Source organism: Cladophialophora immunda (genome assembly GCF_000835495.1).
Source record: "Cladophialophora immunda strain CBS 83496 unplaced genomic scaffold supercont1.2, whole genome shotgun sequence".
Lineage (NCBI taxonomy): Eukaryota > Fungi > Ascomycota > Eurotiomycetes > Chaetothyriales > Herpotrichiellaceae > Cladophialophora > Cladophialophora immunda.
In genome coordinates, this window is record NW_015622542.1 from 4,815,495 (window position 1) to 4,840,270 (window position 24,776).

The 24,776-nt window shown below is 53.2% G+C and overlaps 9 protein-coding genes across 10 annotated transcripts; 8 read left to right on the forward strand and 1 right to left on the reverse strand.

The window, feature by feature from the left end:
* Positions 1 to 409: 409 nt before the first annotated feature.
* PV07_03928 (uncharacterized protein) lies at positions 410 to 1,365 on the forward strand (the record flags this gene model as incomplete). The annotated part of the gene is made up of 2 exons (XM_016390690.1): positions 410 to 655; positions 715 to 1,365. 2 exons carry the CDS (start codon positions 410 to 412, stop codon positions 1,363 to 1,365), a joined length of 897 nt encoding a protein of 298 aa, XP_016252592.1.
* A 1,915-nt stretch (positions 1,366 to 3,280) lies between these two features.
* PV07_03929 (uncharacterized protein) lies at positions 3,281 to 4,853 on the forward strand. The gene is made up of 3 exons (XM_016390691.1): positions 3,281 to 3,634; positions 3,715 to 4,227; positions 4,309 to 4,853. Exons 1-3 carry the CDS (start codon positions 3,380 to 3,382, stop codon positions 4,825 to 4,827), a joined length of 1,287 nt encoding a protein of 428 aa, XP_016252593.1. The 5' UTR covers positions 3,281 to 3,379; the 3' UTR covers positions 4,828 to 4,853.
* Positions 4,854 to 5,352: 499 nt separating this feature from the next.
* PV07_03930 (uncharacterized protein) lies at positions 5,353 to 6,779 on the forward strand. The gene is made up of 3 exons (XM_016390692.1): positions 5,353 to 5,478; positions 5,524 to 6,521; positions 6,571 to 6,779. Exons 1-3 carry the CDS (start codon positions 5,476 to 5,478, stop codon positions 6,632 to 6,634), a joined length of 1,065 nt encoding a protein of 354 aa, XP_016252594.1. The 5' UTR covers positions 5,353 to 5,475; the 3' UTR covers positions 6,635 to 6,779.
* A 290-nt stretch (positions 6,780 to 7,069) lies between these two features.
* PV07_03931 (uncharacterized protein) lies at positions 7,070 to 8,252 on the forward strand. Its single transcript, XM_016390693.1, has 2 exons — positions 7,070 to 7,773; positions 7,833 to 8,252. The coding sequence occupies exons 1-2, from the start codon at positions 7,185 to 7,187 to the stop codon at positions 8,018 to 8,020; spliced, it is 777 nt and encodes a 258-aa protein (XP_016252595.1). The 5' UTR covers positions 7,070 to 7,184; the 3' UTR covers positions 8,021 to 8,252.
* A 499-nt stretch (positions 8,253 to 8,751) lies between these two features.
* On the forward strand, positions 8,752 to 9,609 carry PV07_03932 (uncharacterized protein). Its single transcript, XM_016390694.1, has 2 exons — positions 8,752 to 8,962; positions 9,019 to 9,609. The coding sequence occupies exons 1-2, from the start codon at positions 8,898 to 8,900 to the stop codon at positions 9,470 to 9,472; spliced, it is 519 nt and encodes a 172-aa protein (XP_016252596.1). The 5' UTR covers positions 8,752 to 8,897; the 3' UTR covers positions 9,473 to 9,609.
* Positions 9,610 to 9,827: 218 nt separating this feature from the next.
* Positions 9,828 to 13,311, forward strand: PV07_03933. 2 transcript variants are annotated; one of them, XM_016390695.1, is made up of 5 exons: positions 9,828 to 10,567; positions 10,846 to 10,874; positions 10,949 to 11,050; positions 11,122 to 11,774; positions 11,832 to 13,311. In XM_016390695.1, the coding sequence occupies exons 1-5, from the start codon at positions 10,173 to 10,175 to the stop codon at positions 13,257 to 13,259; spliced, it is 2,607 nt and encodes an 868-aa protein (XP_016252597.1). In that variant the 5' UTR covers positions 9,828 to 10,172; the 3' UTR covers positions 13,260 to 13,311. The 2 variants fall into 2 exon arrangements, with proteins under 2 accessions (XP_016252597.1, XP_016252598.1); XM_016390696.1 differs by lacking the exons at positions 9,828 to 10,567; positions 10,846 to 10,874; positions 10,949 to 11,050 and having other exon boundaries at positions 11,099 to 11,774.
* Positions 13,312 to 13,496: 185 nt separating this feature from the next.
* On the forward strand, positions 13,497 to 14,534 carry PV07_03934 (uncharacterized protein). The gene is made up of 2 exons (XM_016390697.1): positions 13,497 to 13,827; positions 13,889 to 14,534. The coding sequence occupies exons 1-2, from the start codon at positions 13,572 to 13,574 to the stop codon at positions 14,455 to 14,457; spliced, it is 825 nt and encodes a 274-aa protein (XP_016252599.1). The 5' UTR covers positions 13,497 to 13,571; the 3' UTR covers positions 14,458 to 14,534.
* A 167-nt stretch (positions 14,535 to 14,701) lies between these two features.
* Positions 14,702 to 17,253, forward strand: PV07_03935 (uncharacterized protein). The gene is made up of 4 exons (XM_016390698.1): positions 14,702 to 14,783; positions 14,836 to 15,332; positions 15,395 to 16,131; positions 16,553 to 17,253. Exons 1-4 carry the CDS (start codon positions 14,747 to 14,749, stop codon positions 17,046 to 17,048), a joined length of 1,767 nt encoding a protein of 588 aa, XP_016252600.1. The 5' UTR covers positions 14,702 to 14,746; the 3' UTR covers positions 17,049 to 17,253.
* On the reverse strand, positions 17,191 to 19,732 carry PV07_03936 (uncharacterized protein; the record flags this gene model as incomplete). The annotated part of the gene is made up of 4 exons (XM_016390699.1): positions 17,191 to 17,893; positions 17,952 to 19,455; positions 19,506 to 19,550; positions 19,605 to 19,732. 4 exons carry the CDS (start codon positions 19,730 to 19,732, stop codon positions 17,819 to 17,821), a joined length of 1,752 nt encoding a protein of 583 aa, XP_016252601.1. The 3' UTR covers positions 17,191 to 17,818.
* Positions 19,733 to 24,776: the final 5,044 nt, after the last annotated feature.

The following is a 24,776-nucleotide window of genomic DNA, read 5'->3' on the forward strand; positions in this document are numbered from 1 at the left end:
TGGTGTCTAATATGGGGGAGTTCTGAAGTCGTGCTTAACGCCATGGAGAACAAGCCAGTAGGGTAGTACGCATCTACAGGGCAGGGAACTCAATTGCACCGTTAGATACCTCACGGCCACCAAGTTCTATTCTATGGACACGGTTCTTCAGTCATTCAGATCTCGCCAGCAACTGTTTCTTCGCCCGAGACCTACTGTGTGTGATTTTCTACGGTCGTCTACAAGGCGGGGAAAGCAGTTTATGCGCCGCGGTTTGGAGGACAAAACTGTTGACGTGGCACCGTGATCGCAGGTCAAGTAAAAGGCGCCTCTTCTGCGGCACAATTTGATGAGAGATGTGCCTCCACTGGTTCCATGTCCTCAACTGAAGAACCACATCCCAGTGTCTAGGCGATGTTGCCTCGCGGCCATGGTGTCTCCGGGTAAGCGACGCGATTCTCAGGCCGTGCGAAACTACGAGGCGCGGCCCGCCGTTGAATGGGGCAGTTTCCGGGACGGGTGTATTCTGTGGATACGCGACAGAGCATCCGTTGATCGTCACATCCCGTCGCTCACGGATGGGTTCAGAATGGATGACTGGGTCTATGACCATCCATGCGTGGTCCTCAGGTTTTACAAACACGATGTGAAGGGCGAGATGGTCAAAGTGGCTCCGGTACGTCCAACTCTGCCCGTCCTTTCTGCAATGTCAACTGACCTTTGGCGTGCACAAAGGTCACCGCGCATCCCCAAAAGTCCCCTGGCGAATACATCCCGATCGCTCCCCTCAACGCCCGCAATGGCTGCCAGCTCACATTGCGCAATAAGCGTGCTCTTGAGAAACCATCCTACGTGAAGAAGATTTGCTTCGAGATCGATGCCAGAATGCTTGCTCTTTTCAGCGGGGTCAGTGCAGATACATTCCGTCTGACGAAAGGGTCGATGAAGCTGTTGCTGGCCAAAATGCCCCCGGTGATCGAGTGGGCCGTCCCCGAGCCACCTTCTTCCTCCTCGAACGGAAACACCGTTTTACCACATGGTGCCTCCGATCATCGCACAAATTCCACACCCGAGAGATTGAATCGAGATGTTGAAGCTCAGTCACTCCTCGGGCATCCAGACTCGCAAGTAACGGGATACGGAAGCACTGGATTCTTGGGGAAATCCTCTTACGTTGCAAGAACCCAACAAATACGGTGCATCGCCGAATTGGTACTCAAACTAATGTTGTGCATTCCGATGCTTCTGGTGCTCATTGCTTGTGTTACTGCAAGGTTCATCGGCGATTTTATGTTGAGAGGTCCAGTAACGACATACGACGCTGCGGGCAAGCTTTTGCTCGCTTTGTGGACGATAAGTCTTGCGGATATGGTTGGGGACTACTAGGTTGGGTATTTCCAGATCCTCACCTCTTGGAGATGGTGTCTCGGCGTTTTCGGCGCGAGAACAGCATCACATCTCTTTAGGGGGTCTGGAGGGATATTTTCCTCGTGTTGGGAAGCAGAGATCGGGAAATCGTAGCGTCATGTGTAGTTCTTGGAGATGGGGAGGGTTCTTGCTCGTATAAGTCCCAAAAGTATGTGACTTCTGTTGCACTATTTATCCACGTCGTATGCCCCTTTCTTCGTTAGGCTCTGTATATCAAACTTAATACTAATGTTTAAGAAACATACTAGAGGCTTTATGACTTTAAGTCCACTAACATAATATGCGGGGCCTTAACCGACGACTAGACTTGAACTTGGTTTAAAAATAAAGGCTGTGTATGGCAGGACGTGTATGAAGCAACAAGGACTCGACAGAGGGCTATACTAAATTATGCAATAACGGAGGATATATCAACATCGCCCATCGATCGATTGGGTGATGTGAATTGTCTTCTCCTCATAGATGAAGACATTCACACTTTCAGCGACTAAAAGACGTTTGGTCAGGAATGGGCGGCGACGAACGGTGGATAATATACTCTCAAGTCACTTGCCCAACGTCTTTTGGTGGCGGCACAATACCCTCCGGACCTGCAGTGAATCCATACAGCTCACCAACACCTTCTGTTCCGGCATTTGTAAGCAGTATCCCCATACCTCCAACCAACACTGCTCCATTTCCATCGACTCCTGATCACGCTACAACACCCTACGCTCCCACTGGTGGGACATTCTACTCTCAAAGTCCCCTCGACCAAGTCAAACTCAACCCGACACGACTATAGAGTAGGATTCGGGATTGGTGTGGGCTTTTGATCTTCATCGGTCATGATATCGCGAGGTACTCAACTACCTTTGCGTAGAAGCACCGGAATAAAGTCATTAGAAGACGCGTCGCTATATAGACATGAGGATTGAAGTTTCTAGGCAATTAGTAGCGGCACGGGTACTAAGCTAAAACGAATAAGGGGGTACGGCTAAAGTAGATATTATTAAAGCTAAAGGCTATTAGTGGGGCCTAAAGGGGTCAGTCTCCTAGAGCCGCGAATTTGCTTTGGCGGGTCGGACTCGAGGGGAGTGTGAATGGACGGAGCATCACTTTTTTTTGGCTCCGAGACAACGATCAAATACCTTGGAAAACAGAGGTGCTTCATGGCGGTTTCGATGGGGGTATACGCAAAATGATTCGGTGAAGATGCATATGCCCGAGTCAGTTTACGAATCAGGCTTGCACAGCGTTCGTATTCGAATAGTTACCTCGTACTCCTTGCATGGCCCAGCCCAGCCGACGGCGGAATGTCTTGACCCCAGCCGCGGGGATCAATCCAGGGCAAGTCGCTTGCCTTAGCTGGGTTGTTGCGAGCGCTCTGTGGGCCTGGTGTTGGTGGCCTCGATGCACGGCACAAAGTCAGGCTGTTGGAGGAGCTGCGTCGTTTTCGCGGGGAGACTCTTCGGCAAGCGTCCAATGGTGCTGTCCTCGCTTGCTGCGCCCGATCACTCCATGGTCCTTGGTGGAGTCGATGATAGGGGGGATCGCAGTGACAGCAGCTCCATGTTGTCCAACGGCCACGCGGAAAGTCTAATGCAGCCTCCTCGCCCCAGCCCGCAGCGTCTAGAACCCGGCTGTCCTCGTATTCATGAATCTGGTGGCCGAGACTATTTAAACTCACCTATCCAGAACCTGGGTCCTCGCATCTCAAACAAGGCTGCCCTTGCAAGGCTCCAAATATAGTACAAGTCGAGACCACAATCAACGAGGAGAAAAAGGCGACTACGGAAAGTGGCTAATGCAAGGGAGTTCTAGTCACCAATACCAAGGAGGAGGCTGAAAGTACTTCATACCGTCTTGCGCCCGACAGTCAGGAGACCTGGAGATCTTCTGTGTTCGAATTCGAGAATCGTAAACACCTCTTCAGCCTCGCTTTATTCTACGCTGCAGTCACCAAGAAGCAACTCACCGCCGTCTCTTCAGTATGTCTCAAGTGGCCGACTTTGACGCACTAATTGAGGCCTTCAACTCATCGGCCAAAAAGGTTCGAGACTATTTAGCCTCACAAGACACAAACGATAAGGCTGGGCAAGCTGAGGGCAGTGAAACCACAGAATTCCCCCTGGCATTGGCACCCGAGAATGTTAGAGATGCCAATAAGTCCATGTCTGAAGCCATGGCGAGGATTCATCAGATGTTTCTAGACCCTGTCGAATTGAATGCCCAGACGACCGTTAATGTGAGTGGTACCAAACGTGATTGGCATCTTCAATCCTGCAAGCTGTTGGTCGTACTGATACGAATGTCCCTCTGATAAAGTTCCAACATCTCTCGTGCATCCGTTGGATTGTACACTTCAACATCCCTGCACATATTCCGCTAAGCGAACCCATCTCTTATGCTTCGGTCGCCCAAGCTGCCAAAGTCCCCGAGCACCAGCTCCGTCAGATTGCCCGCATGGCCATGACGAACGGCGTCTTCAGAGAGCCTTCGCCGAACATGCTCGCACATACACCGCTATCCGGGAAGTTGGCCACCAGTCCAACGTTCCTCGAGACAGCTCTGTTCCAGGCCGAAACTACAGCATCGACCGCGGTGAAAATGACCGAAATGACTTCAAAATATGGCGGGAGTGAGAAGCCAAATGAAACTGCACACAACATTGCCATGGAAACCGACCTACCATTTTTTGCGTATCTCAGTAAGAACCCAAAGATCGCTGCACGTCTGCAAGCGGCGATGAAATTTGTCGGTGGTGCAGAGGAAACACATACAGCGCATCTTATCCAGATGTTTGACTGGGCGGGTTTGGGAGAGGCGGAAGTCGTGGATGTAAGTAAATTGAGGCGGGGCGTCAGCACCGAGCGTCCCAATACCTGTAGTATTTGTCAAGCATTGACCCAGAATTTCCAGGTCGGCGGCTCAACTGGACATGTCTCGATCGCACTTGCGCGGGCGTTTCCCAACCTGACGTTCACAGTCCAAGACTTGCCCGTTGTCGTCAGCAAGGCCACATCTTCACCGCTGCCCCCTGAGATTAGAGATCGCATAGTCTTTACCTCTCACGACTTCTTCGAGCCTCAGCCAGCAGCCTCGTCACGGGCTTCTGTCTTCCTTGTGAGAATGGTCGTGCAAAACCACCCAAGGACTGCAGCGCAGACCATTTTGCGCAACATCGCGTCCGCTATGAAACCGGATGCACTAATTTTGCTGAACAACCACATCCTTCCGGAACCTGGGACTGTTGGGCTCAGAGATGAAGCGCGAGATCGTTCAAGGTCTCTGTTCATGATGCAGGCCATGAACGGAGGGGATCGAGATGAAGAGGAGTTTCGGGAGTTAGTGGAAGGGGCTGGGGCGGGCTTGGCTGTGCAGGAAGTCGTGAAGCGAAAGGGAAGTGCTCTGGGGTTGATCGTAATCAAGAAATTGTGAGGACAGCAGCTGGTGGCGCCTCCGGTTTCGTCGTCTTAAGGCGTTCGTCGTGTAGATCACGGTTTCTGCCGGTACATTGACCAGCTCCTCTTACACAGAAATATGACCTTCTTGAAGCAGGTTGTCCGCGTTGTCGGAGTTGTTTGCTTGTGTTCAAGGAATCACTCCTTTGTGGTCTCTTGATTTCTTGTCCTTGTGATACAATCCATGTCCAACCGGCCTTGAAAAACACACACTGCTGCAGAGGGTAGCGCCAGTCTTTAGGAGCCTGGGAACGGCTTCTGGTAGTACCCACGTTGAGTAGTCACCAGCCTCATCTCCGTAGGACACCACTGTTGAAGATCTAGCGCCTTCGCGAGGTAGAGTATCTAGTAGATATCGGCGGAAGGGTGAGTGCGAAGTTAAGCGAAAGGCGAGGAGATACAAAGCGGTACGGTCAGAGTGACTTGCACGTGAGCCCCAAGTAGCTCTGACTCGTCTTTTGGTCGCCAAGAGAACCTTGTGACGTTGACGATCATTGGTCATCTTCGAGTTTCCATAGATGTTGACAGTCTCGAGTCCCGTTGTTAACCAGGCAGCGAAGATACACACACTCCCTCGTCCACTTGTTCATCTCTCCCAGGATTGTGCTCTCCTCACCATATCAGAATGGTATGTTCATGTGCCCCTACCGTTGAGTGGTTTCTAACATCTCAGTCTCTCTCCGACTCTAAAAAGCGTCTGGCGCTGTCGATAATAGACTTCCTGTCCACTTCTCTCAAGGATGGCACTCTCACGGCCGATGATGCCGACAATATTGAGATCGCCAGCAACTGTATCGCAGAAGCCTTTAAGGTCGACCCCTCCGACAAGGCAGCCGTGTCCGAAGCGGTCGGCTCTCAGTCCCTGCTCAACATCTTCTCGGTTTACGAGAAACTGCAAGGAAAGGCACCTCCTGCAGATGCCCAAGCCCCTCCTCCGCAACCAGCGGCCCCCAAGGCCATAAACCCAGAGGCGGAGAAACTCAAGAGCGCAGGCAATGCAGCGATGCAACAGAAAGATTACAAGACCGCGATCGAAAAATACACCCAGGCCATATCCTACGCTCCTACAAACCCCATCTACCTCTCCAACCGTGCCGCGGCCTATTCTGCAAGTGGTGATCATGCATCCGCCGTAAAGGACGCCGAACTCGCCGTTGCTGCAGACCCCAAATATACAAAGGCTTGGTCAAGATTAGGGCTGGCGAGGTTCGCCATGGGCGATGCCAAGGGAAGCGTGGAGGCTTACCAGCAGGGCATTGACTTTGAAGGGAATGGAGGCAGCGAAGCCATGAGGAAAGGCCTGGAGACTGCAAAGAAAGAACTGGCTCGGATGGAAGCAGAGGAGCAGAAGATACCTGAGGATGAAGTGGACGACGCCGCGGGCGAGACACGTGGCGGAGGTGGAATGCCGGATCTCGCCAGTCTGGCAGGAATGTTCGGTGGTGGTGGTCGTGGCGGCGGAGGCGGCATGCCAGACCTATCCAGCATAATGAGCAACCCGATGTTTGCATCCATGGCACAGAACCTCATGCGCAACCCGGAGGCTCTCAGCGGGATTATGAGCAACCCGACCATCCAGAACATGATGAACAATCGCCGAGAAGGTGGAGGTGGTATGCCTGACATGAGCCAAATACAACAAATGATGCAGGATCCCCAGCTCGCAAACCTGTGAGTAAAGCCCCGAAGACATGTGAAGACTTTTTGCTGACAGCTACAGTGCGCAACAATTCATGGGTGGAGGTGCCGGCGGCGCTGGTGCTGGGCGAGGTGGTCAACGATGAACTGGAGGAAGATGATCTATTCTGTGACATAGGTAATACGAAGAAATGATACACCAAGTACGACGACAATAGCATGCCGACTCAAAGTGACTGTTTTGACAAATCCTTCGTCTGATGCTTGGCCGGCTGATTCACTTGTACCGAGCATTTTTATCTAAGCGCCCCCCTGTGACCGATCTTGACTCTTGTGTGCTACAGTCTCCCCTCGGCGCTTCGCCGAATCACGTCCGGCTTAAATTTGGTTGGATATATCACAATGTGAGAACGTTGTGCTTCGGCCGAATCGCTGCACAACCCAAGATATCTTGCATGAAGCTAACGTACCAGACCAATACCAGATCTGATGTGCTGGCAAGGATGCGCTGCAACGCAACAGGACATCAGCCCCTCATCGGCAGAGGTACATGAGATGGGTGTCTACATGGTGATAAGTGTCGTGGATGTTCTACGAATCCCTTTTTCCTCGCTCTCACCATCTCGGGTTTGTTATCCGCACCTCCCTGAACCCAACCTGACCAATCGTGGTCGCCTCCTCCTTCAGAGCCTCGCTATGGCTTCCATCGCTGGCAAAGTATTTGCTCTGACAGGTGCGAGCTCTGGTCTCGGATTAGCGACATGCTCCAGGCTTGCCAGGCTAAAAGCCAGAGCCGTCTCCATCGGCGACATCAACCCCAGCTTTTTTGACAGCGCAAGAAAGAAACTGCATGCTATCAACCCTGATATGCAGGTATCTGTGACCAAAGTCGACGTTGCTTCGAGCCTTGATGTCAGCGCCTGGATCAAGGACACGGTCAACACATTTGACGGCCTCGACGGAGCAGTGAATTGCGCGGGCGTCATCAACATGTCTGCAAGCCAACAAACGCCACTGTTCTTGAACGAAACGGACGAAACGTGGAACCGGGTGGTGAACGTGAACCTGACCGGGATCTTGTACAGCATGAGGGCGCAAGTCAAGGCGATGATGGAGTTGCCTAAGTCGCCGCGGAGCATCGTCAACATTGCCAGTGCGGCAAGTTTATTCCACGATCCGACCATTCTGTCATACTGTGTGACGAAGCACGCGGTGGCATGCTTGACGACCACGGTGTCGAAAGAATTGGGCCCGTTGGGGATCAGATTAAACGCTGTCTCTCCAAGTGAGTTTGTGCCTTACAATCCGTCTTACGACCATCCGCCTGCTAATCGGTTTTCTAAGGCGCAACGAAGACGGGAATGGCGTTATCATGGTACAAGGATGAGGAGGAGGCCGAGGCAGATATGGCGAGGCGCGGGGTGGTATTGCTTGACCCGGAGAGGGTGGCCGAGACGATCACATGGCTGCTGAGCGAGGATTCGACGGGCATCAACGGCGTCAATGTTCCTGTTGGGGCGAGTGCTTCATAGTTAGTCCATGCATTCGTTGTACATAGTCAGCACTGAGCAGTGTACATACCTCGGTGTTGTGGTCGCGCCCGTCGAAGAGATGGGCGGGCGATGGCGATGGCGATGGCGATGGTGGGAGAAAGAAGAATGCCACCGTCAAACTTCTCCCCGCCACCCGCCCGTCTCGCCTGCGTCCCACCGAACCACGACTATCGGACCATGTGCGCAAGAGCCACTTTCCACCTGTTCTTCCACCATCATCCATGTCACTCCCTCGCCTCCATCGACCTGCGAAACTAACTTCCTCGGCTTGACATCACGCTGCAGCTCGTCCACGGACTTGGCCTTGAGCCCGAGACGCTCGTCGCACGCTTCATGCAAGGCATTTGCGCATCCACACAACCCTTTCACCCGCCAGTGCGCGCACCTGCGCCTTTGATTGGCTTCGACCAGAACCAAGAAATGCTGCGTCAACTTCGTTGCCCCTCAGTTTCTCGAGCAATCATCGTGTTGATAAGACATACCTTTCCTCCCTCTTCGAGCAGACCTGTTCCCGGATTTCTGCTGCAACAGCGGGTCCAATGGCGGGGTCGACGCTTTCTACCGTCGCGACCAAGCTGCGGCAGAACTGAAGCGGCGAGGAGCTCACCCATCGAGCTTGGAGCTTGGAACTCTAGAAAGCTCTTCCGAAAAAAGCTTCCAGCTGAAGCTCTCGGACTACGTAACTTGCAAGTCATGGCACCAGCTGAGATCTCCCAGCTGTGAAAAAGGTGGGCATGGTTGGTAGTTCGCAATCCCTTCTGATTGTCATTCCTCCTTCCCATCCCTCCCTGTCTGCGAGCGCCTCTCATCGATTCCGCGCCATTTCTTCTCTATCCGATTCGCTCGCGATCTGCTAATGGGAACCATGCTGTGGCCTTTTCTCACATTTATCGGCCTTCTTCTAGCACAAGGCTTGGCCTAGTGAGCACCTCCCTCGACCCCATCAGGTGATCATGTAGCACCTAACACATGTGCAGCGACTCAGGATATTGGACACCGACACCGACAACCACATCATATTGGTCGTACTGGACACCCTCGACTACCTACGTAACATGCTACACTCAAGAAAACGTCATTGTCACAGTCACCTCAGTGTTGCCCTGTCCTGTTACCTCGACGGTCGTGTACTGGGAATGCTGCGACCAATGCGAAAACAACTGTTACAATACCCCGACCGGATGGGTTGGAACCACGACGGTGACGTCTTATACAACCACTACCCCAACGGCACAGGCGGTGCAGACGATCACCAGTAACGGACTGGTTATTGTTATGGTGGACTCGACTGCGGCATCTCAATCGGCGACCCCCAGCGTGGTCTACGAGGTTAGCAGTGAAGCAGGGCCGCTACAAGAGGGCGCCTTGTCGAGCTTTTGGCCGATGGGTATATTGTTGGCGGCCATTGCGACGATCATGATCATGTTATAATAATGCTTGGGGGTCACATATCACTGGTCAGTCAGTAATTTTTGCGTGAGAGATCCGCCGTAATGTCTTGTATATAGCGAGGCGGCTCTATGACTTTGATGAACCATTTGACGAGATATAGCGAATATTAATGGATTGTTTTGCTGATTTGTCTTCAGCTAATTGGGCTCGCCCGCCTTTGCTTATGATCAGTTGGATCGATTCGACGGGGCTGCAGCAGCGACAAAGCTTTCAGCTTCGTGCTTGATGCGATAAGCTTAACGTCACCTGCTTCCCGATTGGTGGTTGTGCAATCAGCACCCCCTCCCATTTCCCATTACTCTATCAATCAGCCTATCTATCAGTCTATCCATCGGGACACTCCAGTATCAGCACCACACGCTCTCTCACTCTTTCTGGGAGTCCACAAGGAAGCGGTCCCCGAGGATCTTCATTTCTATACCTCCTTGGTCCAGATCCTCCGTCCGAGCACCATCGACAACAATGTCAGCATCGATGGAATTGGATCCTTGATTGGCTTCACCCGTTGCACCGTTTCCCCTTTACTTTTTGCCTTCGATCCCCAGGATTCGCGCCGCGCCGCGCCGTTCTATATCCATTTCCTCCACTACAGACTCCATATACATCGTTCTCGCTCTCTCTCCAAGGACATAAGGTATACAGGTGCATTCCATATCGACCATCCACACGCCAAAACACCATGCCGTCCTCCCCACCGAGCCCAACGACCAAGGCCGCCCGCGGCACTGGCACCACCACCACCGACAACAACAAGAAAAACGGCCGAGCAGCGGCGCCGCGCCCAGCACCATCCAAAACCAAATCCTCAACATCTTCCTCTTCGTCGCGACGAGGCAGGAAAGCCGCCGGGCCGGGTGGCTTCTCGAACCAATTCCGGCTCAACAGGCAGCGGAGCGAGACCGAGGCGCTGCTGGCGACGCAGCACGACGAGGAGGACTTCGCCGACAGCGACGGCCTGTACCCGCCGCACTGCACCTGGACGAGCCTCGAGCAGGACCGGCTGGGCGGGCGTCCGCCCGCCGAGGCCGACCCGTTCGGCAACGCGCACTGTAACGTCTATGAGAATATTCATCGGTGAGTGGGCGCTCGGTTCCTTGGTACCTATGTAGATGTGCTGCCGGGAGGATCGCGGTATCTATCTATATCAAGCTATGTGTTTGTGGTCCATGCTTGGTGAAGGAAAGGGGATTGCTGGATCGGGAGCATTTATGAGCATTTGAAGGAGTTGGGTTGGTCTGAGGAATCTATGCGGAAGAGGATGAGGCATGGGAGGCAGAAGTTAAGGGGTGACGATGAGCACATTTTATTTTACTTTATGGGGATATGCGTTCTGACGTGTGGTGTGAGTACAGCATACGGAGGGATATCATCACGAGTATCGGTAAGTTTGGGCCGAGAGACCTCGAGCACGGATACAATACTACGATAGTCACCATGTACTCACATCTAGGCCAGATGACCCCTATTCCCTCGACCAGCTCAAAGCTCCGCGAATGAACATCTCGGTTGTGCGGCCCCTGGTCGATTCCCTCTACGAGACCAACGACTTATCAATCGGTGTGGCGCGCTCCAATAACCCCCTTGAAATGTCACGGTGCTGTCAATGCTGACGACCACTCTTTCTCCAGTGTACTGCCTCCTCGTCAACCGGATGCAATTCATCCGCGAACAATCGTACGCGACACACCACCAAACGGTCAACCTCACGCGCGCACTTCTATGCGAGCTCGTCGCGGAGAAGATCCTCCGGCGGTACAATGAACACAATCCGGGGCCTAGGGGGCTACTCAAGTTGGCAAACATTCTCGTTGCGGGCTTCGAACCCTTCCAAGGTGCTCCGGACGAGGTGACCAAGCAGAGTCAGCACGCGATGCATTACTGGGCCGCCCAGCGCAGATCCAAGTCGGGCAAGGTGGAGAGGAAACTGACTGCCTTGGAAGTCGCCATTGTCAGTGCCAGCAAGTCGTTCCTGGCGAGCAGCGCGTGTCAAAAGGTCGTCGACGCCATCTACCGCGGCAAGGTCGTGTATACACCCAGCAGCTTCATTGACATCATCCCGGACCACTGGAAGAAGCGGCCAATTTCCCTGTACGACCCCCGAAGAGCCCCGTTGTTAAACCAGTACAGATTGATTGTGCCGCGGACGAGGAACTTGATCGAGGTGTGTCAGTTTGTCATCCTACTGGCCCTGTACGTCGCAGTTATGGCCGGGAGGGAGAGCCGAATGAATACCACCTATGAGATTCTCGAGCTGGTATTTGACGTGTATGGCGCTGGTTGGGTACGTTTTTCCAACACGACAAAAGGGGTCCGGCAACTGACAAACAGATGCTGCTAGGTACTCGACCAATTTGCGTCTATACTTGAACATGGTTGGGGCGTGTATACCCAAAACCTATGGTCGTTCCTCGATGTCATGTTCTCGACAATCTTCATCATATACCTGGTCTTGCGAATCTACGCCTTCTCAATTGTCGACGAGGAAGAGTCCATCCTTCTCGCCCGGACTGCCCTTGACATCCTCAGTTGTGGCGCACCAGTTCTCATTCCGAGGCTGGCGTTCAACGTCATGTCGGAGAACATGCTGTTTCTCTCATTGAGAGCGATGATGTCTGATTTTTTGACATTGACTGCTCTAGCCGTGTGGTGTTTTGCGGGTTTCCTCTTGAGTCTCAAGTGGTTGCACGCTGGCGCTCATCAGGCTGTGACAATCGGGGAATGGATGATTTGGATATGGTTCGGTCTGGACGGGACCGGTATTGATCAATCTCCAGACTTCCACTGGCTTCTCGGACCTCTCTTGATGGTTTTGTTCGCTTTCCTGGGCAACACGTTGTTCCTGACGGTCCTCGTCTCGATGTTGACGAACACATTCAGCGGCATCGTCAGCAACGCTGTCCAAGAAATCCAATTTCGACGCGCGGTCCTCACTTTCGAAGGGGTCAAATCAGATGCAATCTTCGCGTATATGCCGCCCTTTAACATCCTCGCGCTTATCCTCATGCTTCCTCTAAAGTGGATACTCTCAGACAGAATGTTTCACAAAGTCAACGTCGCAGCGGTCAGGACCATCAACCTACCAATGCTGTTGATTGTTGCATGGTACGAGAGGAGGACACTATGGCTGTCGGACAAGCGGAAGATTTCAAGCAGCAAGAAAATTGACTGGAAGAATCCTGGCGGGCCCAGAGCAACACCTGCACAATACTGGGCTCTCTCACGGTTTAGTGTACATGGAGATATCCACGCGGTGTTCGACATCGACCCGCCACAGTCAGTACTGGACAAGATCGCCGAAGAAGACAATCTGGATCACAGCGACGATATGGGGATCCTATCCAACACCAAGCTGCAGAACCAATTCACGCACTTGTCAGAGGAAAGGAGAGCGAGCCAGACCGCTGATTCGAACCGAAGAGCGTCGGTCAATCCGCAGCCCGCGAAGAGCGGAAGAAGAGAGTCTCAAGTGGACCAGAAGTTGAAAACCCAGTTTCATGATTCGAGTGATGAGACTGGGGACGAGGCACAACACCCGCCCGGGTACCGAAAGCCAAAGAGGCGTCAGAGAATGGATTCACTGGTCGACCTGGACGGCGACCGAGACGACCGGATCCTGGAAGCGACGGCGAGACTGCACAAAATAGAAGACGCGTTGGAAAGAATGGAAGCCATGCTTGCTCAGTTAATGGGCGGAGATGCGAGCAGTGAGAACAGCGAGGGACGGGAGGAGCTCGCCTCGGAGATAAGGGACAACTCGATCCAATGAAAGATACTGTGTAGGGTATGAGAATTGTCGTTCTAGCATGCGAAGAGATACCAAATTGTATTGATACCCATTGATGTTGAGTCTCTGAAAGGACTGTAACTATCTCAGCATATTACTGTACATGTGTGGATGTTGGGTATCGCGCAGCCAAGCCGCCTCGGCGGTGGTTGCCCGGTCGACTGGGGTTGTGCCCTGCACACCCACCACTCTCACTTGTGACTGCGACTGCGACCAACACTTGAACTTGATGCAACTGGCGACATATTCCCACGATCCTTTCGCCGAAACAGAAACACGGACACATTCGCGACAATGACTACCGCTATCCCGTCGTCGGCATTTGCGACCAGCACATCTTCCTTCCGCGCGTCGCAATCGCAAATGGCAACGCCCATGTCGTACGCGGACAACCCTCTCACACAACTGCCTGCAGTTGACTTCAACCTCGAGGATCTGCGAAAGCGAATGGCCGACTTCACAATCAAGTTCGACGCATTTATCGAACGAGGAAGAAAGAGGGTGCTAGAAGAGAGGAATGAGTTTCGGGCGCGTCTTGGGGAGTTGAACGGTAAGCCCAACAAACATTCCACAGACGACTCGCGGAAGGGCACAACTAATGGACTCTGTAGAGGAGCAGCGGTCATCAAGCACCCAGATCATAACCCTACAATCCACCCTATCAACACATAGCCAAGTCCTCGCCCGCGAACAGGCAGAGAAGAATGAGATGAACGCGCAGATCTCCAAGCTGGAGTCTCACCAGGCAGCTCAATCTGCCCAGCGAGACCGTCTCAAATCTGCAATTGCGCAAACGCAGCGACAGATTGACGCCAAGTTACAAGCCCAAAGGGAATACGCAGCCAAGATGGAGGGACAGAGCCGACTGAACGGACCGGAACTAAGTTTCTGGGAGACGTATCTGGGCTGTCGAATCGAAGGCAGCGGGGACGAGAATAAGGTCAGGATCGTTTTCGTGTTTCCGCCCTCGAAAGGCAGTGGCAACGGCGGCGAGGAAAGGGAAGGCCTGTTTGAATTGCTGGTGCCGGATACTGGACGCGGGAGATACGACGTGGTATACACGAAGCCCAGGTTAGAGGCCACAAAAGTCGCAAAGGTGGTGGACCGGTTGAATGCGACGAGGGAGATCGGGACTCTCCTCAAGGGGATGAGAGGGTTGTTTGGGGAAGCACTGAAATAACATCCTCGTGTTGCATTGAAGGGTTACGATGGGCGTGTATGGATCTATACTCAGCGAATGCATGACTTCCCTCTTGACTTCTTTGACTGTCGTATCGCGTTGCCTGTAGCTTCGCTGCGTGCTCGACGGGCAGTTGATGTTTTGCTTCGGTGCAATGGCCAGCGAATGGGCCGGCCCGATACCAGCATATGGCGTGCAGCAGCGCCGCGCATTACGCCAAGCAACAATTGACACCTTTCGAGATCCAGCACCCCGATGTCTTGGGCGCCGCGAGATCACTGGATAAAACATGTCTTCCGCAAACATGTCTTCGATGCCTCAAGGGGGTACGTATACATGTGGTAATCAGTGCAGGTGCGCCCGTGCTTACTGTGGTAGACCAGAAATCCAAGAAGAAGAAAAAGTCCAAGAAGAAGGGCAACGCGCAAGCCGCCGCGACAGACGCTCCCACGACACCCGTCGATCCCAGCGACACACAGAATGGACCAGACGAGGAGGATGACGCAGAAAACGACGAGCAAGAAGCAGAACATACAGCTGCCACTCCCGTCCAGGAGGAGTCACTGGACGAAACGCCGGGGAAAGTGACCGTTGCGAACGGGGTCCAAGATCTGTCGATTGACGAGACCAACGATGCAGCTGCCCGCTTTGATGCTCTTGTGAAAGACCGTGATGCCCTGCGTCTCGAAGTCACCGAGCTGCGCAAGTCCCTGGAAGAACTACAGGCCAAGCATGCCACGGAAATCGAAGCGGCCCAGACAGAGCTGGCGGAGACCCAGGCCGAAAAGGAAAATGCTGAAGAACAATACCAATCCTTGCTGGGGAAGGTGAATACTATACGATCGCAGCTGGGGGAGAGATTAAAAGCCGATGCAGTACGTGATTCTCAGCCCGACAAAGGCAGAACGAACCAGTCAGACTAACAGGTTCCCTACAGGAAGATCTAGCACAAGCACGGACACGCATCGAGGAGCTCGAAGAACAAAGATCTGACCTGCAAGAGCGCTACACCGCCCGCTCTGCGGAAGTTGAAGAACTCACCACGCGAAACGCCGACCTCTCGCAGAAACAAGCCGAACAATCCAAAGAACTGTCCACTCTCCGCAACCGCCTGACGCTGTCCCAGCAAAACTGGCTCAAGGAGAAAGAAGAACTCGTCGAGTCTGAAGCCTACATGCGAGACGAATTCGAGAACGCCAAACAGGCGATGCACGACTGGGAAGTTCTCGCCATGGAAGAACGCACCATGCGCAAGGACCTGGCAGACCGCAACGCCGATTTGGAGGAGCAACTCGGCTCGCTAAAGGAAGCGTACGAGAGGGCCGTGAGCGATAGGGACACCCATTCCGCGGCGGTCGACGGCCTTCAAAAGGCCCTCCAGGAGATCCAAACGGTGCGAAAACAGGAACTGAAAGAACTGGTCGAAACGTCCCAGAGCGAACAAGAAGCCCTGCGGAAGCAGTTGTCAGATCTCCAGGTGGTCCACGACTCGACCGTCGCGGAACTGGAACAGGCCAAGAAAGACCTCGAGCGAGCCCTGCCGTTCGAGAGGGAGGTCAAAGAGAAGAACCTCCTGATCGGCAAGCTGAGGCACGAAGCAGTGATTCTGAACGACCATCTTACTAAGGCGCTGAGGTTTCTCAAGAAGGGCAAACCCGAGGACAATGTGGACAGGTGAGTTTTTGTCATCCTTCGTTTCGCTATCTTGCACAATGTCTCCGACCCGCCGTTTCCTGCATATGTCTCCGATCCCATTTCCCTGGGGCCTCCCATTTTCCGGAGGCGTGGATGAATGGTTACTCCGCATTTCGAAACCCCTGCCTCATTGATCATGCGGTGTAAGAACTATAAATTTAGAACGCCAACGCCCCCCTAGGCGACGATCATTCGCCACCTGACGAGGCTGAGGTCTTTTTTGTTTTCTCCCTTTCCGCTGCTTGGGCCACCCCCCCTGATACCCTCTCGCCCCCTTTTCCCCTTTAGCAAGTTTCGCGGTGCAGAACCAATCCCATTGACGGGTTTTGCTTTTTTTCTTCTCACTACTTTCATTGAGGCTGACTAGGGACTCCCTTTTTGGGGCGCCGCCTTGTTGCAGACAGATAGTGACGAACCATTTCCTGCATTTCCTGGCCCTGGACCGCTCGGACCCCAAGAAGTTCCAGATCCTCCAGCTCATCGCCGCCCTGCTGGGCTGGACCGACGAGCAGCGCGAACAGGCCGGCCTGGCCAGGCCCGGAACCACAGGCGTCACCGCCACGAGCACCTCGAGCTTCAATTCCCTGCGCGGCTTGGGCTCCCTGTCCGCCGCGGCGGCGCCCGGTTCTCCCCTCATGCACAGGACGCCGAGCACACCGGCCCTCAACCACCATCCCGACTATTTCGGCGGCGGCGGCGGCGGGCCCGAGAGCGCGACCAGTCCGCACTCAAGAGAGACCCTGGCGGAGCTGTGGCAGCATTTCTTGGAGCAGGAGGCTGCCGTGGGGAGTGCGGTCAAGTCGTCCAGGCAGGGCAGTCAGAGTCAGGGTCAGAGCCAGAGTCATCCAAGTACGACTCCAGGCACGGGTACCGGCGTACCGGCGCCACCCAGGTGAGGCGAAATGAAACGACTCTGCGAAAGGGGCAGAAAGGAAGCAGACTACGAAAGTTGTCAAAACCATCTTGAAAAGAAGGGCACGTGAAACCCGCGCGGAACAGCATCACTTGATGAAACCGAGGAAATGAACACAGAAGCCCCCTGTATAATGTTTGTAACATGCCAAAATCATACATGCAGAGAACTGCCGCCATAACGTCCCCCAAAATCCTGAGTCGTGTGCTTGCTGAGTTTGTTCCCTATTGCTTGTTGCTCGTTGTTCTGTTGCTCGTACCGTCCTGTCCAATCCGATCTGGCTCCATCGATCATTTCATTCATTCTGTGTCCAGTATTCATTCTGAAATCGTGTTGCTGCCGCTGCTGCTGCTGCTGCGGCACCTCTTGTCATAAGCCGAAGCGGACCTACTCGTCCTTCGCGCTGAAGGAACGCAGCCTTGTTCCGAATAAATTGCAAAACTCCGCCCACCCGAAAACGAGAGTCAACCTTCAAAGTGACGAGCAAAACTGAAGTACGTCAAAGAGATCCCACTGGGAAGAAGTGATGCCACCCGACGGATGTCAATACCCATGGGCGTTACCGTCGTGGTGGTCGTTTCATCCAATCAAATGGAATGTCTTCCCATTAACCTATCCGTCAAGGATGGTTGTGTAGTAGTGTTCCAAAGAACGCCGATATGATATCGGCACTATGGTCAGAGCCGCACTGGTCTGATCTGAGCGAGTGAACATGCGCGCATACCGCAAAGAGGTCTGCTGGGCTGTGTTGATTCATGAAGACAGCATCAACGCTGAGGAAGGACGGAACTGGTAGCCGAATCTCCTGATCAACTCGGGCACATCCTGCTGCAACCAACTTGTTAATCCAAAGGGTATCAAAGGGAGTATGGATGTGTCGACTTACGGAGTCACCCCAGTTCATATTTCCAGGATCAATCTGTTTGCTCGTGCTCACGTTCAGCGCCGTCGGGTCCTCCGGTTCCCATCTCATGCTCAACACCTTGCGGTCTTCGTCAAACTCGATGTGGATATCCCGCAATTCGACTGCTGAGGGAGAAATAGCACAGTCCTGTGCAATCTCCAGTATCCCTTCGGCAACCTGCGCCGCATGCTCTGTGTTCCACGGCCCCTCGGTCACATTCAACGTCCTCAGCACGTTGATCGCCCTTGTCCTGGTCTCTAGTCTCGGCGCCGCGGTCGCTGCCAAAAACACAGGAGGGATGAATCCCAGACTGGGCGGTTTCTTCCTGCGTGACTCCACTGTAGCCAGCGGATCGTACCTTAATATATCCTCAACTTCAATGACCGTGAAATTGAATCGACAATGACGCGGTTCTTCCTCCTGCTCTTCCTCGCTCGTATTGGCATATTGTGTTCGTGCCTTGACCTGGTCCAGCAGAATGTTTGCCGCGACGTTGTGTACGACGAGCATGCGCCGGATGTATACGGGCCCTGTGGCCGTGAGATTTTGGAACAGGTTCATCCATTTGTAGAGTCGGGCGTCGAGCGCTTCTACCTGTTCGATGAGGTCGGGACTTGGACTGAGAGGTGCCGCTGTCTGATTTTTGAGAGCGAGAATCTTGGTGATGCAATCGCCCAGATAGTCACCTGCATCCTCCAGGCTGTTGAACGCAGGGTAATCTATGCTCATGATCCTCACGTCGCGCGTTGTCAGGGAAAGTGCACTCATCTGACTCGCCAGTTCCTCGACGCTACATTTCGAGGCGAGCTTCACCCCATCTCGGATTGTTGGTTCGATGTATTTGGTTATGAAGTCTTTGGCGGGATCATTTGGTCGATGTTTGCTTTTCCACTCCCCCAAGATCTTGATCGCAGCCTGCATGTGGTCAATGGCCACCTGACCACCACCATTGAAATTCTCAAGCGCCCAGAAGACGACACATGCTGCTAGCACAACATCAACAGACGGCCTGTCCGCCAGCAGGGCGCGTATGGCACTATTGTAGTGGAACACAAAGTTGTGGTTTGCTCGTTGTGAGGTAGGGCCGACCGTGGTGAGGTATCGGTGTAACGAGGCAAGTGCAATGAGAGAGTGTTTGATCGAGGGTTGGTGCCATGTGGCTTGGGGCAGAAGCACCGTCCACAGATATGGCTGCGAATATACCGATATCAAGCCAGAGGTCTTTTCGAGGAAGAACTGGAAAGACTGGGATTCTTCCTGGTTGCCGAATCTGGGGAAAAGAGCGAGTCCTTGGGGATGGGGATGAGCTGACGGGCTGGAAGGGAGTTGGCTGTCGTCGGGTGCCGCTGAGTCTATTCCAGATGGAAGGGCTGGGCTGGTCGCTGGTGGCAGTGTTGAGCTTGAAGCTGTCGAGGAGGCGGAAGGATCAAACAACCTGATCTTAGGTGCGGCATATCCACTACACTTGAGATTTGATTTGATGCATCTAGATCATATCAGTGATGGAATTGATGAAACTCTCGGACCTTCACCGACCTTTGGCACGAAGGTTTGCCCTCGTCACACTTGATCCTTCTTCGCCTTCATCAATTCATCAGTGATGAGAAGGACGTTATAGAGTATTTGAAGACATACTTGCAGGTCAGACATCCATTGAACGTCTTTGGTGCCCATTTCTTTGTTCGCGTTTTGTCGCCCGGCATCGCGCGAGAAGGAGGTGGTGGAGGTTCATTGGCATTGCCCACATTCGGGTTACTGCTCATAACAGTTGCGGATAGATCCTCGAGCATTTGATGATTGAGCTGATCTCCAAATTGAGTAAATGCTGTCCTGAGATCGGTTGAGGCTGAAATGGACAAAGCAATAGCTAGCCCATGGCACTGTGAGAGTGAGTATGCAATTCTTTCTAGAAAGCAAATTAAAAGTGATAGGAATGATCCGGTGCGCAATAATATAAGTGCCGTGGCCCAGAGGTAGTTGGCTGGACAGGAAATAAGATAGTCTCCCGGGCATTGGGGTCGGTAAGGGACAAATTACCCTTCTACCCATGTGCTCGGTAGCATAAGGGCAAGGTACAGGGCGGGAAAACCAGGGGAACAAGGGACGGCAGTGGCTTCTGGAGGTTCTAAGAGACGAGAACGACCTTCAGCCTCATGCTATTCTCCTTTTATTTCTTTTCTTATTTCTCTTCTCTTGTATCGTGCTTGAATGGACTCACCACTGCGCGGCTATGTTGGGGCCTTGTGTTCCTGACAGATTGTCTTGGGCAGATGGTTTGTTGATATGGTGCCACCGCGATACCATGTGGAGACAGCGGTGCTGAAGCTGAATGGGATTGAGTGGGACCTAACACCAGCGAAGGTCGGCGAGGTCCTGTCATTGATCGTCCCTCGTATGTTGTAACTTGTAAAGTGCAAGTCAGGGAACTGGAGCAGTCCATTTCATTTCATCTGAGAGAGGCACGACCGTGGCTCAGCAGCAGAGAGATAATGAGGCTTGTCCACATCTGGGCTGTGCCTTTCTACCTCAGAAGGGGGGGCCGAGAACCAACGTGGAACCCTTGGGCGTACTGTAGAGAGGGCCGTAAGGGAATCCGACTCCGGGGTCAAGATCGGAACGTGGAAGAGAGCCACGACCCATGTCACGAATGATTGGGACTGAGTCGTAAGGTAGCGCTCCTCGTGGGCAGCTGCTGACACAGCCGGGTTTTCTCCCATGTATACTTGACTGCTCACCTCCCGGTCTGATAGGATGTGCTCGGCGCATACCTAGGACGACGTTCCAGTAGCAGACGTAGGCCATCGGGTGGAGAACAGTGTGCAAGTCCACTTTGGCTAGGGCCGTAGGGCTTAACGTGCCCATCCAAACTCAGGAGACAGACCCATGCTATCCACCCACCGCTGCTTTAGGAGGCTTCTGGTAGAGTTCGAGATCCCTGATGAGGCGCGGTCTCGCGAACGATACCACGATGAGTAAATAAAGTGTGAAAGAACCGATGACTCCGGACTCTGGCGTAGGACTTAGCATATGAGGTTCCCTCGGCCAATCGTCTTGGTTGCAAAAGGTAGTATTTCCCTCCCGCGCAGCACGGCGACGACGTTCTGGAAGTCGATCATTGTGACAGGATGACTCTACAATATCACCGCACCGGGGATAAGAAGCGGAACCTTCTTTTCAGCTGCTCGGCCTAAGGCAGGACAAATCGAGGAGCGATCTGCGTTGCCTACATAATCTGCAACCGCATCTGTTGCCTGTTGCCTGGGTGAGGTCTTTCAAGATATGCTCGGGTCCTCGCGGACGTAAGCGAAAAGGTAAGGTGTTATCACGGAGTAGAGGTTGGAAATGATCCCTCTGATGCCTGGGCTTACCATTGTTGATGCCAATACGGGATGCGCAATGCCAACGCTGAGCCAAGGAGCGACTTCGGCAGAAATGGCGAATGCAATGTGCCTGAGCATAAGGCTGAGGGATGTAGTCAAGGGTACCTCGCAAGGAACGCCGTCTTTTGGCGCCACGATACGCGTTCGTTGGGCGGGTATGGGAGCCTTCACAGATCTGCCAAAGAGCGGTCGGTATGCGTGAATTTAGAACACGGGTCAGTGAATACGAGGGGATCGTCGAGCGCCGACACAAAAATACAATCATGATGATGTGCAGGCCCCAAGCCGGCATTGCCATCCCGTCCGACGTTGATCATTTGCAACTCGACCAAAGCCAATCGAACTCCGCCGCGGTTCGAGCGTCCAATTGTCGATGAATGCGAGCCGAGGTCAAGTGTGTGCCAGAGAATTCATAGATACAATCCATCTGAGGCATCGACGACTGGGTGAAGTCGGTGTCGGGTTGCTGCAGGGTGCTCAGCCCTATGCAGGGTGTACGTGTGATGGATCCCATGGGGGCTCGCGGAGATGTCTTCCTCGGGAAACAATCACGCTGCAGCAAATGCAAGCCGAGCCAAAAGGGAAACGGTCCGGTCAAATAGCAGTAGGGAGCCTGCAGGTGCTCTGGATGGATGTATTCACTCCCGGAACTATCGTATGTGGCGAAGTATTCCGTGGTCGCAGGAGGGACTTCAATGATTGATAGGTGGACTGTCGAGGGGGCTAGGAGACGTGGGAAAGGGGGCGGCTGTTGGGCGGACTTATGCATGCCATGTTAGAGAATGAGATGCCTGAACAGGTGAGAGGTTCTAGAACTCTGACAAGAGACTGGGAAAGGCGGCAGAGCGAGCAGAGGGTGAGTGGATGTGAGCGGGAGAGGGGAGAAGGGAGCAGCGGTGGTGGCAGAGAATAGACTGCGGACGGCCTAAGGCTGATTTGTGCATGCGTCTGACGCGCAGGAGACTGACCGTCCTTTTGACTGGTTTCGCTACCATCTCTTCACCTTTGCACCCTAAACTCTTGCGGTCAAGCCATCTGTGGCCATCAAACTATCCCTGACAATCCATTCTTTCTCTCTGTTCCCTGCATTAACCGGTCGTGGCCTCGCTCGAGCCTCCCGCTTTCTCGCCTCCTCATCCCCCTTTCGACCATTCTACTCCACGAGACTGCACAGTATTGGCCTCCTCGGACCTTGGTGCGTCTGTATCAACATCAATTTGGTCGGTGCCGCTGCAACCTCTCTATGATCATCGACGCCGAATGTTGACGGCGTGACTGTAGGCTCCTATGGTCACAATCCCCAGTTTACCATAGTCATCCGGTCCTACCCAGATGCCTTCGAAGGAGTCAATACTCGGAACCCATACCAATCTTTTCTGCCTGGACGTCAAAGAGCTGCTGTAACCAATTTTCCTTCTGCGGCTAGTCGTTTGCCTTCGACTTGCCAGCTCTTTCTCCATCCTGAATGTTTTGGCCACAAGTCGTAACCACCCCTTCATCTTCTGTTGCGATCGATAGATCCATCCCCGGGATTTGTCAGGGATCTGCAGGGTCACACGATGTGAAAATTCCAGTCAATATTCAACAACCATTCGTTTACTGAACGTCGTTGACTTGGCACCGGCGAATCCGAGCCAGATCAGCATAGCTTGCTCATGTCTTCCGAATGCGTTCGGCACGGCAAAATGCTATCAACAATGAATTCATACATACCCTGAAGACGGATCGAGATCACGCCTAGATGGCGATGCTTTGAACACACGCTCGGTACATTGGTCCTGCGACTTAGCCCAACAATGCGCCGAAACGCCTAATCCTCTATGCAAACATCAGCCTTGACCGCGACCTCCAGCAAGAAATCAATACGGCCACCCCGGCTGCGCGAATGTGACCAGCACCCAGGTGAGGTTTGAAGCGGATAAAAGACCACAGAAAGAGAACTTAACCAGAGTTGAGTTATCTGTAAGATATTGGTACCACAGTACGATGAAAAAGAACGACTCTCGTTTGACAAGATGCTAGAGTACCTCTGTTTCCTCTCTGGTTAAAATGGATCGGTAATCAGCGAGAGAACATCATCCCAGTCCTTTACCGCGAAACGCCCTGTGAGCGAAAACACCCTTCTAACAATTCAAGGTCGTGCTTCCGCACCCTGTGACTACTTTGTTCACTCCGGCGGAAGACTCTGTTTTCGCGGCAGACTGACAATACTTCCCAACATTCTACTCCACAAAGAGACGAGTCAGCTACGATACAGGCAGAGGGGGAAGACGAGATGCTCAAGAGGGAATAGGATAGAGGGACTTCTTACCGTGCTTCCCCGACAAAACACCACGCAGCACCCATCATTAAAGCCAGATTTCCAGATCCATGAGCCTGCACCGCCGGACCAGGTGACTTTGTGGATGCCACTGTGTCATCGCCACGTAATGGTTAGCTTCTTGTCTTCCTTCACGCTTGCTCGCGCAGTCAACATAAGAAGCAGAGGTAAGATTTACTCGGTTGTCTGTCCTTTACTATCAGTACATGTTTTGGTGAGTGCGGATTGTTGATCACCGGACCAACAACGAAAGCCAAGGGGACGGGGATGTTACAAATTTGGCCTGGTCTCCCTGGTAATCGTACTTGCTCCAGAGGTCGATGCTGTATGCCGAAGCGGTGGCCGCTAGGGCGAGACCGGCGTAGAGGGTGGAAGAGAGTTTCATTGTTACTTTAGCTCAATTGTTCTTTTCTTTCTTCTCGTTCAGGTTCAGAGACGATGTCAGAATGGAACGAGAGAGGGAAGCAATGGAGGCTGAGGGTACAGAAGACTGAGCAGACTTAGCATGGGAAGCGCAGAGTCGGCCAAGACGGGGCAGATGAAGAAGGGCAAGAACAGGGACAGGGGGGAATGAGAGGAAGCTCAATCTTTTATATCTCGCGTCGAGAACGGCCTGTTTCCTCCTTGTCCTCCCCTCTAATCCTCCTGTCTCTCCGTTGTCTCGTCTCCTGTCCTTTCCCTTCCCTGTGTCATCTTCTCAATCAGGAACAGCGAATGGATGAATTCTTGGAGCTCGTCCTGTGTGCAACCACGACCACAACCAAGACCATGGCAGGGAGACCCGCGACCAAGCAAAAGGGCATGGCGGGCAAGCAGACATACCACTACCACTCCCTTCCCTTGGCTAGGTACTTACCTGTCTAACCTGTCTGATTGGCCGAATGATCGATTGATTGATTGCTCGACTGATGAAAGATTTGGGTGATTGGACTGATTGACTGACTGACTTGACTGGGTAGCCGCGCCATGCAAGTTCCCGCGCCCTCTCCCTCCTCTTCTTTCTCTCCGAAAAGTTCTATAGCCAGATCATCACGGAAAGGGAACAAACAGGGAAAAAAGAAAGAGCTGATATCCCCCTAAATCGGACCAACGCCCACCTGACTCGTC

Bases quoted from the DNA above. Each gene is read 5' to 3' on its own strand.
- PV07_03929 (XM_016390691.1), top strand. From the start codon at position 3,380: ATGTCTCAAGTGGCCGACTTTGACGCACTAATTGAGGCCTTCAACTCA. The intron at 3,635-3,714 runs GTGAGTGGTACC...CCTCTGATAAAG, and splicing joins ATGCCCAGACGACCGTTAAT to TTCCAACATCTCTCGTGCAT. The intron at 4,228-4,308 runs GTAAGTAAATTG...CAGAATTTCCAG, and splicing joins GAGAGGCGGAAGTCGTGGAT to GTCGGCGGCTCAACTGGACA.
- PV07_03930 (XM_016390692.1), top strand. The intron at 6,522-6,570 runs GTGAGTAAAGCC...TGACAGCTACAG, and splicing joins GATCCCCAGCTCGCAAACCT to TGCGCAACAATTCATGGGTG.
- PV07_03931 (XM_016390693.1), top strand. From the start codon at position 7,185: ATGGCTTCCATCGCTGGCAAAGTATTTGCTCTGACAGGTGCGAGCTCT. The intron at 7,774-7,832 runs GTGAGTTTGTGC...CGGTTTTCTAAG, and splicing joins ATTAAACGCTGTCTCTCCAA to GCGCAACGAAGACGGGAATG.
- PV07_03932 (XM_016390694.1), top strand. From the start codon at position 8,898: ATGGGAACCATGCTGTGGCCTTTTCTCACATTTATCGGCCTTCTTCTA. The intron at 8,963-9,018 runs GTGAGCACCTCC...ACACATGTGCAG, and splicing joins CTAGCACAAGGCTTGGCCTA to CGACTCAGGATATTGGACAC.
- PV07_03933 (XM_016390695.1), top strand. From the start codon at position 10,173: ATGCCGTCCTCCCCACCGAGCCCAACGACCAAGGCCGCCCGCGGCACT. The intron at 10,568-10,845 runs GTGAGTGGGCGC...GTGTGAGTACAG, and splicing joins GTCTATGAGAATATTCATCG to CATACGGAGGGATATCATCA. The intron at 10,875-10,948 runs GTAAGTTTGGGC...CATCTAGGCCAG, and splicing joins GGATATCATCACGAGTATCG to ATGACCCCTATTCCCTCGAC.
- PV07_03934 (XM_016390697.1), top strand. From the start codon at position 13,572: ATGACTACCGCTATCCCGTCGTCGGCATTTGCGACCAGCACATCTTCC. The intron at 13,828-13,888 runs GTAAGCCCAACA...TGGACTCTGTAG, and splicing joins GCGTCTTGGGGAGTTGAACG to AGGAGCAGCGGTCATCAAGC.
- PV07_03935 (XM_016390698.1), top strand. From the start codon at position 14,747: ATGTCTTCCGCAAACATGTCTTCGATGCCTCAAGGGG. The intron at 14,784-14,835 runs GTACGTATACAT...TTACTGTGGTAG, and splicing joins GTCTTCGATGCCTCAAGGGG to ACCAGAAATCCAAGAAGAAG. The intron at 16,132-16,552 runs GTGAGTTTTTGT...GCCTTGTTGCAG, and splicing joins CCCGAGGACAATGTGGACAG to ACAGATAGTGACGAACCATT.